The sequence below is a fragment of the Moschus berezovskii genome, chromosome 6 (genome assembly GCF_049115385.1).
Source record: "Moschus berezovskii isolate FMDL1 chromosome 6, NW_MosBer_1.0, whole genome shotgun sequence".
Classification (NCBI taxonomy): domain Eukaryota; kingdom Metazoa; phylum Chordata; class Mammalia; order Artiodactyla; family Moschidae; genus Moschus; species Moschus berezovskii.
In genome coordinates this window covers 120,325,088-120,338,868 of record NC_142465.1, presented here as the reverse complement: position 1 = coordinate 120,338,868, position 13,781 = coordinate 120,325,088, and the positions used below count along the sequence as shown (strand labels likewise).

General features: G+C 52.2%; 1 protein-coding gene across 1 annotated transcript; it reads left to right on the top strand.

Moving 5' to 3' along the window:
* The first annotated feature begins 3,065 nt into the window (after window positions 1-3,065).
* On the top strand, window positions 3,066-10,073 carry LOC129536161 (polycystin family receptor for egg jelly-like). Its single transcript, XM_055394885.2, has one exon. It carries the CDS (start codon window positions 3,066-3,068, stop codon window positions 10,071-10,073), a length of 7,008 nt encoding a protein of 2,335 aa, XP_055250860.2.
* Window positions 10,074-13,781: the final 3,708 nt, after the last annotated feature.

Here is a 13,781-nt window from a genome sequence, read left to right as displayed (position 1 = left end):
AATCCTCGAAATGCGCATTCACAGAGGTCATTTTGACCTGAAGGCTAGCTTGCAGGCACCCTCTCCAGGGTAGAGGTTGTAAGTGGCCAGGAGGGAAAGTGTCTTTGAGACCAAAAAAAGGTGATGTGACATTTCCCCTCCCCGCCCGCTCACCCTTGCAAGTAGCAGGGCTTTCTGGAGACCCTTGACCTGTGCCTCTGCAGGGCCTGGATCCAGAGCTGGTTTGGGGTGCTAGGAGCAGCTTTGAACAAGTGGGACGAGGGGCTGTGCTCTAAGGGCCCCAAGCCTGGATGCCTCTGTCCTGGGTGTGGCCTGGACAGTTGCACAGGGCCTCACACTTAGAAGGACCCCATGCTCGCTTTAAAGCTCTGCTGTGGTCATCTCGAAATTCTTGACCATCTTTGAACAAGGTTCCTACGTTTTGATTTTGCACAGGGCCCTGAAAATCATGTAGTCGGTCCTCTGACAGCCAACGCATCAGCACGTATGTCTTTCCCGAATTCCCCACAGCTCACCACCTCCACGGCCACTAACCCCAAACTGAGTCAGGACCAGCTTGCTCACATACCGAGTGTTCTTGCAGCAGGCAGGCCTGTGCCTTTGGTTTCCCTGGACCCCGCCTAAGAGGCCCTTGTCCTTTCAATCCTGTCCACCTCCAATCTATCTCCTTCACAGCAGGAGGATGCTTCCAACCTGGAAATCAGATCAGGCCCTTCCCCACTCAAACCTCTCAAACACTCCCCAACCCACTTGAGATAAAATTCAAATACACGACCATGGTCTCTGAGGCCCAGCTTGCTCTGGTCACTGGCCATCTCTCCAATGACATCTTCTACCACTTCCTCTCCTCTCTGCTTACTCAAGCCCCACCACTAACCTTCTCCTGCCTGCCTCCTGCATTTGTACTTACAGTTCCCTGTCCTAGTTATGTCCTTCCCTAGCTCTTGTGAGGCATGCTCCCTCATTTCATGCTGATCTGTTGGCTCAGAGGGCACCTTCTCGAAGAGGCTTTCCTTGATTCCCCATCTCACTGTCATTCTTATCTCTGTACCTGCCTTATTTGTCTTCATATCACATCTCGCAGTTATCCTACTCAAAATCCCTCGTTTAGGTTAGTTTTGATTGTCGCTCAACCCCATTATAATGGAAACTCCATGGGAACTAGGCCTAGGGCTTATGCCTAGAAAAGTGCCTGCTAGCTGATCACCGAAGAATTGATGCTCTTGAACTGTGGTGTTGGAGAAGACTCTTGAGAGTCCCTTGGACTGCAAGGAGATCCAACCAGTCCATTCTAAAGGAGATGAATCCTGGGTGTTCATTGGAAAGACTGATGCTAAAGCTGAAACTCCAATACTTTGGCCACCTCATGCAAAGAGTTGACTCACTGGAAAAGAGTCTGATGCTAGGAAGGATTGGGGGTGGGAGGAGTCGGGGATGACAGAGAATGAGATGGCTGGATGGCATCACCGACTCGATGGACATGAGTTTGAGTGAACTCTGGGAGTTGGTGATGGACAGGGAGGCCTGGCGTGCTGTGATTCATGGGGTCACAAAGAGTCGGACACGACTGAGCGACTGAACTGAACTGAACTGAACTGATACAGTAGGTGCTTGAGAGCTGTCTAAAATGACCAGTGTTAGATGAATTAATGGGGAACAAAAAGGAAAACAATCAGACATAACAATGGATAATCAGAGAAAATAAGAAAACAAATAATTAGGTGACAGATCTAATCCAAACATATCAATAATTACATGAGATGCTGAGCATACTTACATTAAATGTTGATGGCCATTTATTGTTGTGCAGTCACTAAATCCTGTCTGATTCTTTGCCACCCTATAGACTGAACCTCACCAGGTTTCTCTGTCATTCACTGTCTCTCAGAGCTTGCTGAAACTCATGTCCAATGAGTCAGTGATACTATCTAACCATCTCATTCTCTGCCCTCCCTTTTCCATTTGCTTTCAATCTTTCCCAGCATCCGGTTCTTTACCAATGAGCTGGCTCTTTCCATCAGGTGACCAAATATTGGAGCTTAAGCATTAGTTCTTCCAATGAATATTCATGGTTAATGGTCTAAATAAATCAAAAGGAATAGATCGACTGAGTGGATAAAACTGTAAAACTCTATTAAAGGTTGCTTTTAAAAGAACACTATAAAATAAAGACATAAATAATTTGAAGGTAAATAAATGAAAAAAATATGGCACCTAGAAAATAAGCATGAGAAGGCAAGTGTGCACATGTTACCTGACTTCATTCCCACCATCACCACCACCCCCCAGTTTTATTGAGATATAATTGACGAATAATGTGGCTATTTTCATATCAGGTAAAGCTGACTTCAAAACAAAGATTCTGACCAGAGATAAAAACATTTCATAATGATAATGATAATAGGGACAGTTCAGCAGGAAGACATAACGACAATTTTGTATCTACATAATAGAGCTCTAAAACATAGGAAAAATAAGTTAACAGAATTAAAGAATGAAATACACAATTTCATAGTTGCAGTAGAATATTATCATCTTCTCTCAGCAATTGCTGCTGCTGCTACTAGAAAAAACTTCAGAAAATACATAGATCTAAGGAACAGTACCACACTTCTTGACTCCCAAACAGAGGACATTACACCCAACAGTAGAATACACATTCTTTTCAAGTGACATGCAACACACAGATGGACTTCAGACAGACCACACGATGCACTTACACAAGCCTCAACTCGTCCGAAAAGGTAAAGGATCGCACAGAATATTCTGTGACCATAACAAAACTGAATGACAAATCAATACTGTTACGATTTTTAGGGAAACTCTAAGTATCTGTAAGTGAAAGTAACTTGAATTCACAGGTCAGACCCAAACAGGGGAAATTAAAAGCCTGATTTCCTGGGCCGCAGGAACCCCACTGACCGCGCTGACCCCAGGCCAGCACGGCCCCCGGACCCCACGCCCGCTGCGACCCCGGCCCGCGCCCCCGCCGCCCCGCGCCCTACACGCCGAGTCCGTTGGCCCTCCGCCCTGCGCCCCCGACGCAGCTCGCACCGGGCGCTGCCATGGGGCCCGGGCCTGCTCTCCTGCTCCTGGGCCTGGGCCTGGGCCTAGGCTGTGGGCCCGGCCGCCGGCCTCCGCCCCCGGCTCCCCCGCAGGCGCACGGCTCGCCATCCGGAGACCTCCCCGTCCCGACGCCCGCCTCGGCCCGGCGCGCCCCGTCCGAGAACCGGGCCCTCGTCCAGGCGCGGCGCCCGGAGGCCGCGCTCCGCTCGGGCAGGGCCTCCCGGGACTCTGGGGAGCGGGGCGCAGGCTTTGGCGGCCTTGGAGCCGGCCGCGCCCGCGTCAGCCTCCGGGCCCGCGCGGCCCCGGGCGGCGGCATCTTCCTGAGCGGCCGCCGCGGCCTCTGCCTGCCGGCCGGACGGCCCCAGGGCCTCGCGCCGCGCTGCCTCCGCGCGCACGTCCAGCTGCGCGCCCGCCGCGCCGCCGCCGCCGCCGCGCCCGCGCCGGTGGACCTGCAGCTGTCCGCGCCCGGCGGCCGGCTCTCCCTGCGCTGGCTGTCCCGCCTGCCGCGCTCGCTCGGGCCTCTGGAGTGGACCTTCCGCCTCGGGCTGCTCGGGCCCAGCGCGGCCGAGCGCCACGCGTTGCCCTGTAGGGCTCTGCACCGCGGCCGGCGCTCCTACCCGGGATTCGTGGCCCGAACCGAGTGTCCCACGGACGGGCCCACCCCGGTCGTCTTAGAAGCTGTCAGCCCGAACAGCTCAGAGCCCACTGAGTCCTCCGTGTCCTGTCAGGTATCCCAAAGAGTCTGTAAATTGGACCCCGTGCGGATAAACAGGAACGACGATAAACCGGTGCGACTGACCAGGGACATGGGAGACACCTTCAATGCAACAGTCAACCTCTTCTGTCCAGTCCAACAGTACTTTGAACGGGTGTGGTATATCTTTCCCGTGGACTATGTAGGGGCCCTGCCTGACTGGACTAAACCTTTGAAAAAGCCACCGGTCAAGTTAGGTGGATTTTCAACAGTGTTGACGCTACCCCCATATGCTTTACCTTGGGGGGTGTATCTTCTTAATTTCACGGTGGTTGTCAGAACGCGGGATCCCCGGATTCCAGAGCAGAAAGACTCAGATAGCATCTATGTCGTCATTTATAGACGTCCCCTGAATGCTGTTATTTCAGGGCCTTCCAACATCACAATTAATTTCACAGAAGGGGTGACTCTCAATGGAAATATGTCTTCTGATCCAGAGGAAACAGACCCTCTAGAGAAAGAGAGACTTAGGTTTCTCTGGTACTGTACCACAAACCCAAGAGACTATGATGGAAAGACAATAACAGTGATGAGCAAGGAAGTTTGTCTCCCGGAGCAGGCTGATCTCAAGTGGACATGGGCCTCTGGTCCTATCCTCACACTCTCTCCAGAAACACTTCAAGGTGGCCGTGTGTATTTTTTCAGACTGGTGGTCCAGAAGACCGGCAGGTCAGCATTCGCTGATGCAGCGGTGCGCGTGCTGCAAGGAGACCCGGTAGCAAGCATTTCATGTGTTGAAAATTGTGACCAGGTTTTGGTTTTATCAGAGAGATTCTCATTGTCCCTGGATTGCACAGGTTGTACAGCAGGCCGAGATGTCTATCGGTGGTCCATTCTGACGTCGTCAGGTCAGGAGGTGCCGTTTGACTGGACGGGGCAAACTTCAACAGGACGGAATGGTGCTTACGTGTCTATAAAAGCTTTTGCTTTCTGGACTTTCAGGGAAGATAAGTTTTGGATTTCTCTAAATGCAGCAACTTGGAGTGGAGTCACCTTGGTCTTAAGGTATCCATTCGTTATTCGCCATGTCCCTATAACCACAGACTGCAAAATTGTTCCTGAAAAAGGAATTTCCTTCATTACTCAGTTTGTTGTCTTTTGCACTCGTTTCAAGGATAAGAACATTGTTCTCACGTATAAAATAATCGTTCCTGACGTGCATGGCTTCGGTGAGATCAGCTCTGTGAAAGAGAATAACTTTGGGTCCGTCCTGTATTTGGGGAAGAACTGCACGTCGCCTCCTTCCTTGCTCCCTGTTGGTGTGGTGGGCAGTCATTATGCCTTGAAATTAATTGTTCAGGCATATAACACCTCTCTGGGAGCGTTTTCTCAGGTGAACTTGTATGCCACTGTGCGGCCTCCCACTGATGTCAACTCAGCAACGACTGTGCTGGAGAAGTTATCCAACTTCACCACGGGACCAAATTCCTCCCTGTCCACTTTGCTTCAACAGCGGGATTTTCTAAATGCAAGTTATTTAATATATGTAGTAGCTTCTGTCTTGAATAGCATGAAAACTGACGTAAGTCTTCAAGCTGACAAAACTAAACTCCGAGAACACCTTTTCAATCAGACACTCATCCTTCCTATAGACACTTTGGTGAATATTAGCCAGGTGGTCATGGCTGTTACTAAATTAACAGAGAAAACCTCTGAGATTAGTACATTCTCTCAGAAACTGGCCACAGTGAGGACTTGGCAAGCAAGTCAAGCCCTCCAAGATAGTCATCAGAGAGATAAGAGTATTTCTTCTGAGCAAATAGAAAGTGTGTCCACTGGAATATTAGTAACCTTGTCTAACATCCTGAAACTGCTGGTTCGTTATGAAGTGTTTGAGGAGCCCTTCCACGTGGTTGAATCTCTAGCAGACACGGTATTGGCTGTGAAAGTGCCAGAGAACGAGACCACTGCCTTGAGGACCTCCAACTTTAAAATGTATGTCAAGAAAACGGAAAAGTGGAGTGTTACCCAGTTCTTCAGCACCCAGAAGCACTGTCAGAATTGTTTTTATCCCACCCTCAATGTGAACAGCGTTCCTAGTCTGCCTGCCAACGCTCCGATTTCCACGATGTTTTGTGAATTTGCGGATGACCCTTTCCCTTGGCTAAATTATGGGGAAAACATTTTGACCCAAGTGGTTGGATTCCGAATGACAGGAGTTGAGGCCACGGGTGATGTGATTGAGATCCCACCTGATGCAGTGGAAGTGTACCTCATCAGGAAAAACCTGAGCTTTGGAACTTTTAATCTCACGGTGGGACCCAGCTCAGAGGCTTTTGCAGTGGATGAATCATCGCCAAAGACGACAGGGGCGTTCAGCTTTGTTGTGGACAGTACAGCAGGGAGGGACGTGTTGATCCACATCATGACAGAAGTGTCCGTGTTGTTCACGGTGTCTGTGTACGCGGGCCGTGAGATCACACCCAACTCTTTTATGACCAGCTACCTGGTGCCCCATAAAATCCCTCCAATTGCCAACGAGAGTGACCTGTTTGACCCGGAGTGTACGGTGAAGGAGGCCCGAGTGGTCTGCCTCCCTGCGGCCCTGCTGCAGGTCATGGCTCAGCGAACTGATTCCTCTGAGTGCACCGTCGCTGTGGTTCTACAGGCACCTCGTTTCGTCCTAAAACCCAATAATAAGTTGGTGAGAATTTCTGTTTTCAGCACTGAATGCTTGGACATGTTTGGGATCCAGAGCGACTGGAGAGAAGATACCTGCATTGTTGGAGAGAAGACCACTTGGCAAAGGGTGCAGTGTATCTGCAAGAACCCACGGCGGGCCAAACGGCAGCTGGGTATAATCAAACAGGCCAACCTCCGCCTGCGTACCCACTATTTGACGGCCAAGGTGATCGTGGTCCCTAACCCTGTGGATTTACGAGTGGAGGCAGTCAAGAACATCACCCGAAACCCCGTGACCCTCTTCACGGTACTGCTCATTATGCTGTTTTACCTGGTCCTTGCGTTCTGGGCCTTGCACAGAGATGAAACGGACCAGTATCTTAGGGAGCATGTGATAGTTCTACTTGATAATGATCCTTATGATAATGTGTGTTACCTAGTCACTGTTTTTACAGGAAGCCGTTGTGGTTCTGGGACCAGGGCCAATGTCTTTATCCAACTGCATGGAACCGATGGTAGCAGCGATGTGCACTGTTTAAGCCACCCACAATTTACGACTCTCTACCGAGGAAGCATCTGCACTTTCCTCCTAGCAACGAAAAAGGACTTGGGGGACGTCCACTCCGTTCGTGTGTGGCACAACAACGAGGGCAGGTCCCCTGAGTGGTATTTAAGTAGAATCAAAGTGGAGAATCTGTTCAGCAGACACATCTGGCTCTTCATGTGCCGAGAGTGGCTTTCTGTTGACACCTCTCTGGATCGAACCTTTCACGTAACCCCCCCAGATAAGCCTCTCAAGAAAATGGACTTTTTCCTCATAGATTTTAGTTACAAGCTGGGGAGAAGCCACTTGTGGGTCTCTGTTTTTTCTGGTGTCATTTCTACACCGTTCAACAGGCTCCAGAGGCTGTCCTGTTGCTTAGCCATGTTGCTCTCCACGCTTCTGTGTAATATTATGTTCTTTAGTCTAGGCAAGGAGATCGAAGCAGAGCCACTTGAACAGAGGTACATCAGGTCGATGATGATCGGACTGGAAAGTGCCTTTATCACCCTCCCTGTGCAACTAGTGATCAAATCTTTGTTCATGTATTCCCAGAGGAGACCTCAGGTGACTCTCAGTGAGGTCACTCCTCAGAAACATCCTTTGAAACTACCAGCAAGTGAGCACTGGGAAGAACGATTGGGAAACTGGCATGCCTATGAAATTGACAAGGCAAGATCCCAGGAACCTGTGTCTAAGAGACATCGTGCGAAACCCAAGGCTTCTGTCAAGGTCACCTCTAAAAGACAGGCCCCTGCAAAGCAAGCAGAAAGCAAGATCTCTCCCATCAAAAGCAAGGTCTCCCGTACCCAAAGCAAGGTCTCCAGAACTCAAAGCAAAGTCTCCAGAGCCCAAAGCAAGGTCTCCAGAAACCAAAGCAAGGTCACTCAAGCACAAAGCAAGTTCTCCCGCATCCAGGGAAGAAATATAAACACCAGTGACCCAAACACTGAAGACAATACTTATGTTTCTGATGAGGAGCAGCCTCCCCAGCCAGGTTTGACAACCCTTAAAGAAAAGCCCAGAATGGTCCTGCCAGAATGGTGCGTTTGTGTCGCCTGGGCGTTGGTTTTCCTTACCTGTGGCGTATCCTCCTTCTTCATCATACTTTATGGACTGACTTACGGCCTCGAAAAGTCAACAGCGTGGCTGTTCGCATCGTTCTGTGCGTTCGTTCAGTCAGTCTTTCTCGTGCAGCCATCTAAAATCATACTCATGTCAGGCTACAGAACACGGAAGGCCAAGTACTGCAAAAACATCTCGTGGATCGGCAACAGCCGCTTCACTGAGATCAGGCTGCACAACATTAAGAAGGACCCAGAAGAAATGGGCAGACGCCACCGGTATGTCATGGAGCTCCGAAACTCAAGGATGTACCAGCCTCTCACCCAGGACGAAATCACGATATTCAAAAGAAAGAAGAGGATCAAGAGAAGAGCTTTCCTGTTCCTGAGTTACATCCTCACTCACTTCATCTTTCTGGCTCTCTTGCTGAGCCTAGTCAGCATCCTACGCCCCACTGACAGCTTTTACTATAATCAGTTTATTCGTGACCAGTTCTCTGTGGATCTGGCAGGCGTGACCAGGCTGGAAGACATCTATCAGTGGCTGAACACGGTGCTGTTGCCTCTGCTCCACAATGACCCGAATCCCACGTTTTTCCCTGACAGCTCCTCGAAAATCCTTGGCCTGCCGCTGATGAGGCAGGTGAGGGCGCAATCTGGAGAGACAGCGTGTCTGCCGGCCAAGAAGTTTGTGGAGGGCAGCCTCAAAGGAGAGATTCGCTGTCACCCCGAATATGGCATTGACCCAGAAGACACAAAAAACTACTCTGGGTCATGGAGCAAAGTTAGTAGGCGGGACACTGACAAGACGACCACAGGCTTTACTTACAAGCCCCCAGAGAAGAGGCAGGCCTACTCTTCCTTTGGGCTGCTGCATACGTATGGCTCAGGAGGGTACGCCTTCTATTTTTTTCCAGCAGAGCAGCAGTTTAATTCCACACTGAGGCTCAGAGAACTCCAGAAAAGCCATTGGCTGGATGAGAAGACCTGGTCTGTGATTGTGGAACTGACCACCTTCAATCCCGACATCAGTCTCCTCTGCAGCATCTCGGTCATCTTCGAGGTCTCGCCGTTAGGTGTTGTGAACACTAGCCTGAATGCGCACTCCTTCTCGCTCGCTGATTTCAACAGAAAAAACTCAGCCAACTCAGCAGAAAACTATCTGTACTTGGCCATCTTCATTTTCTTCCTTGCCTACACTGTTGACGAGGTTTATGTAATCACACAAGAAAGGACTGCCTACATGCAAAGTGTATACAATTTGGTCAACTTTGCTCTAAAATGCATCTTTACCTTGTGGATCGTGCTCTTTTTCAGGAAACACTTCTTGGCCATCGGTGTAGTTCGGGCTTACCTGTCAAATCCCAAGGACTTCATTCCCTTTCATGCAGTGGCTCAAGTGGATCACACCATGAGGGTGATTTTGGGTTTCCTGGTGTTTCTGACGATCCTGAAGACGCTCCGGTATTCCAGGGTCTTTTACGATGTGCGTCTGGCTCAGAGGGCCATCCAGACTGCCCTTCCTGGCATCTGCCACATGGCATTGGTGGTGTCCGTGTATTTCTTTGTCTTCATGGCATTCGGGTACTTGGTGTTCGGACAGCATGAGTGGAACTATAGTGACATGACCCACGCCACCCAGACAGTGTTTTCCTATTGTGTCTCAGCGTTTCAGAACACGGGATTCTTCAATGACCGCGTTCTGGGGGTCCTCTTCCTCTCATCTTTCATGCTGGTGATGATCTGCATATTGATCAACTTATTTCAGGCAGTGATTTTGTCTGCCTATGAGGAGATGAAGCAGCCCGTGTACGAGGAGCCCTCAGAAGAGGCGGAAGCCATGGTCTATCTGTGTCGCCGGCTAAGATCTGCTTTTTGCTGCCTGTGCTTCAAACCCAGGGCGGAAGACGAACCCAGGTTCTTCATCAACATGGTGTACGGGCAGCCAGAGAAGAACAGCCGCCGCTACCTGGGGCTGAAGACCAGAAACATCAATGGGAAGAAAATGGTTTACCTCGTCGTGTGATCCATGACAGTCTCAAGACCCACAGGCAGGTTTCTCCCAAAGGCTCAGTTTCTGGGATCAAGGAATGTTTAGTGGCTCAGTTGTGTTTTCTACCCGTATCCATCACAGTGCACCCCCACGTCTGGACACGTCTGCAGTGGTGGCCTCCACTCTTGGGACTTGAAAGGAGGGTCAAGGGCAGTGTGGCCTCTGCGGAGAGAGGAGGGCGACCATCTGTGAGTCCTGGGTTCATTTCCCTTTTTCTGAGAAGTTGCTGTCTTTGGCACCAACTGCAGTTTAGAGGGTTAGAGACCTAGATGTGGGGGAGGGAGCTATAAGGGCCCCCACCCTCATCTCAGCTTGTCAGAAGCAGCAGGTGAATGCACCTTCTGTTCCGGTCCCCCTCTCCCTGAGGCTGGGAGGCCAGGGCTAGTGGTTCAGGGCAGAGCCCATGTCCCTCAGCCCTGCTGGCCTTTCCCTTTGCTGATGGGGCTGCAGAGCCTCCCCGCCTCATTACTCCCGCCACACACACTCCAGCTGGGCAGGGTTCGAGGGGCCTCATGAGGGGTCCCAGGAGTGGCCCTTGTGCCTGGAAATGGAGAGATGTGGACCAGGGCGCTACTATCTGAAGCTTCCCATCTGCTGCTTAAGGCCACTGAAAGTTATGGATGTAACGTGTTTTTGGCCACGAGACATGACTTTTGTTAAACAAGAAGGTGTATATGTGTGTGTGGGTGCCATAGGGTTCACATTGAAAGGTAGTTTATGTTCTGCGTAATGAGTGTAGCCATATATATATATATATATATATATATATATATATATATATATCTGCAGGATTTGGACTTTTGTTTATTGATGGCCTGGTGGGTTTTTAGAACACATTGTTTAAGAAAATTGGTTAACAGCTCCTGTATTTTCAACCACAGCATGTTCCTTCATGTAAATGTCATGCTAAGCTTGATCAGAATTAAAATGTGATTCCTCTATGAGGCCTGCGGTGATTTCTGTGAGAGGGACACAGATGGCGCCTGCCCTCCAAATGCAGTGCCAGCAAAGGGGAACAAACTGCAGGTGGTGACTGCTTTGACCAGAGTGCTTGTCACTCACTTGGTGCCCTGACGGTGCTCACTCAGCGGCACTGCATGGCCATGGCGCCTCACACCTTGGCAGGTACGGGCGTGGGCACATGTAGAGAGGCCTTCCATCCCTTCATCCCTGCGGTTGGGATGTTCTTCCTGCCAATTAGACAGTAGTCTTTCTGACTCACCCAAGACCACCCAAACTGTCATGATCAAACGTTCAGTTCTGTGTTTTCTAACTTCCCTGGTGGGAATTCACGGCTGTGGCTAGGTTCTGGTCAGCTGGTTCTGGGTGAAGTGCACGTCCTGCATAGTACTTCTCATTGTCACCAAACTTCCACCGTACTGTTTTAGAACCATGGCCTTGCCCAGTAACTACGGGACTGGTGCTGGGTTCAGAATATCTGACTCTTGAGAACCCATGGACTGTAGCCTGCCAGCCTCCGCTATCCTTGGGATTCTCAAGATAAGAATGCTGGAGTGGGTTGTCATTTACTTATCCAGGGGATCTACCTGACCCCGGGATTGAACCTGGGCCTCTAGAGATGCAGGCAGATACTTTACAGCTAAACCACCAAGGAAGCCCTCAGGAGAACAAGTGTGAAAGGAGAGAGAGGGCCCCCATATCACCCCTTCCTGTTCCTGGCAGCTGTGACTCTCATTTCAATCACCCTCTGACTTCCTGAACCATCCTGCCACCCACAGGAGCCCACACAGATGGCACCCAGCAGGAGGGCCCAATGCCAGAGTGTCCAGGGGACCTTCCTGCAGCTGACCCCCTGGGTGGTGCCGCCTGGTCCCCCAGCACAGACCAAAGAGTACCATGAAGTCCCCTGTGTCCCCCACTCAGAGCCCTGACTCAGGACTGCATCACAGACCCTGTCACCTCCTGTCAAGTCCCGCCTCTATTTCTGTGAGCCTAGAGGTCTGCAGAGACCCATGTGCCCTGTGGCCCCAGGAGGGCACCGCTGACCCCTGGGGAGGGGGAGGGTGCTGGGAGCCCTCCAGGGCAACACCTGGGGGACGAGCCCTGCTGGGAGCTGGGGAGCAGGTCTGTCCAGGCAGCATGGACGGTGCTCAGGCAGCCTGGGGGAGCCTGGCGCTGCCTTCTGTGGGCTGCGGCCTTGGCCTTGGCCTCCCAGAGCCCGGCTGCTCTCCTCTGAGTGATGAAGGGCTCAGTGCCTCGTGGCATTGCATCCAGCAGATGGACTGCGAACGTCTAAGTGAGGGCCAGCCCTGAGCCAGGCCCAGGAGCGGCTGTCACTCCTGGGTACATGGTGGTCCCACCCTGGGCCTCAGTCTCTACTCCTGGGAGGGGAGGCGCTGGAGGAGGGGCCTCTGAGTCAGAGAAGCGGAGGCCCTGGGGCCTGCAAGCCAGGGTGTCCAGGGTGTGTGCAGGGTAGCACCCAGCCAATGTGCCCCAGCACAGAGGGAGGGGCCAGGCATGCCTGAAGCACTTAGCATCCCACCCAGCTAAGTGCCCTTGGCTGCGGCTCCCTCTGGTGGAGGTGGTGCATAAGAGAAGGCCTGGCCAGCAGGCCCCAATGCCAAGTCAGGAAGCCAGCCTGCTGAAGTAAAACTTATATTGTATATAAGGGGCTAAACTTAGGATGATCTGTGGTCTCTGAGCGGCCAGGACAGGCCGCGTATTCCTTGGGGCCTGGATGCACCGGGGAGTCCACTCGTCCCTTCCGTGTGCCCAGGACCCGCACTCATCTCTTGGGGACCTCGCCCCCTCTGGTCCCCAGGGAGGTCTGATCGCGCAGCCACCCGCGCTCCAGGCCACCTTGGGGCTGCGGGGCTGCGGGCGCTCTGCCGAGAGCGGCCTCCAGGTACCTGACAGTCGCGCAGCGATGTGGTGGCGGCCATGGTGCGCGCAGGTTCCGCGTCCGCAGTGCGGGCTCTGCGCGTAGCCGCGACCTTCCGCGTGGGGGCAGGGTGTCGCGCCTCGGGGGCGGGGCTGGCGGCTGGGCGGGGCGGGGCGGTCCCCACCCACTACTTGCTTCCAACACACCCGCCGCGCCAGGAGGGTTACCCTCCAGGTAGGGGGAACCCAGGGCTACCCCAGGCTGGCAACTTTGGTGTGAGCCCCCACCTACCCGATCAGACAGGAGCCAGGGGTGGCAGGTGCGGAGGGAGGGCTTGGTGGTAGAGTGGGACCCTCTGAGAGGTGACTGCAGAGTCCCCTGGGAGGCAGAGGAGCCCTGGGGCAGCGGTCCCTTTGAACAGCAAGTGGGACCAGGGGCAGTGCTGTAAAAGCCCCAAGCTTGGATGCCTCTGTCCTGGGTGTGGCCTAGACAGTTGCACAGGGCCTCACACTTAGAAGGACCCCATGCTCACTTTAAAGCTCTGCTGTGGTCATCTCAAAATTCTTGACCATCTTTGAACAAGGTTCCTACGTTTTGATTTTGCACAGGGCCCTGAAAATCACGTAATCGGTCCTCTGACAGCCAACGCATCAGCACGTACCTCTTTCCCTAATTTCCCACAGCTCACCACCTCCACGGCCACTAACCCCAAACTGAGTCAGGACCAGCTCACTCACATACCGAGTGTTCTTGCAGCAGGCAGGCCTGTGCCTTTGGTTTCCCTGGACCCCGCCTAAGAGGCCCTTGTCCTTTCAATCCTGTCCACCTCCAATCTATCT

Coding starts and splice junctions, on each gene's coding strand:
- LOC129536161 (XM_055394885.2), top strand. CDS start 3,066: ATGGGGCCCGGGCCTGCTCTCCTGCTCCTGGGCCTGGGCCTGGGCCTA.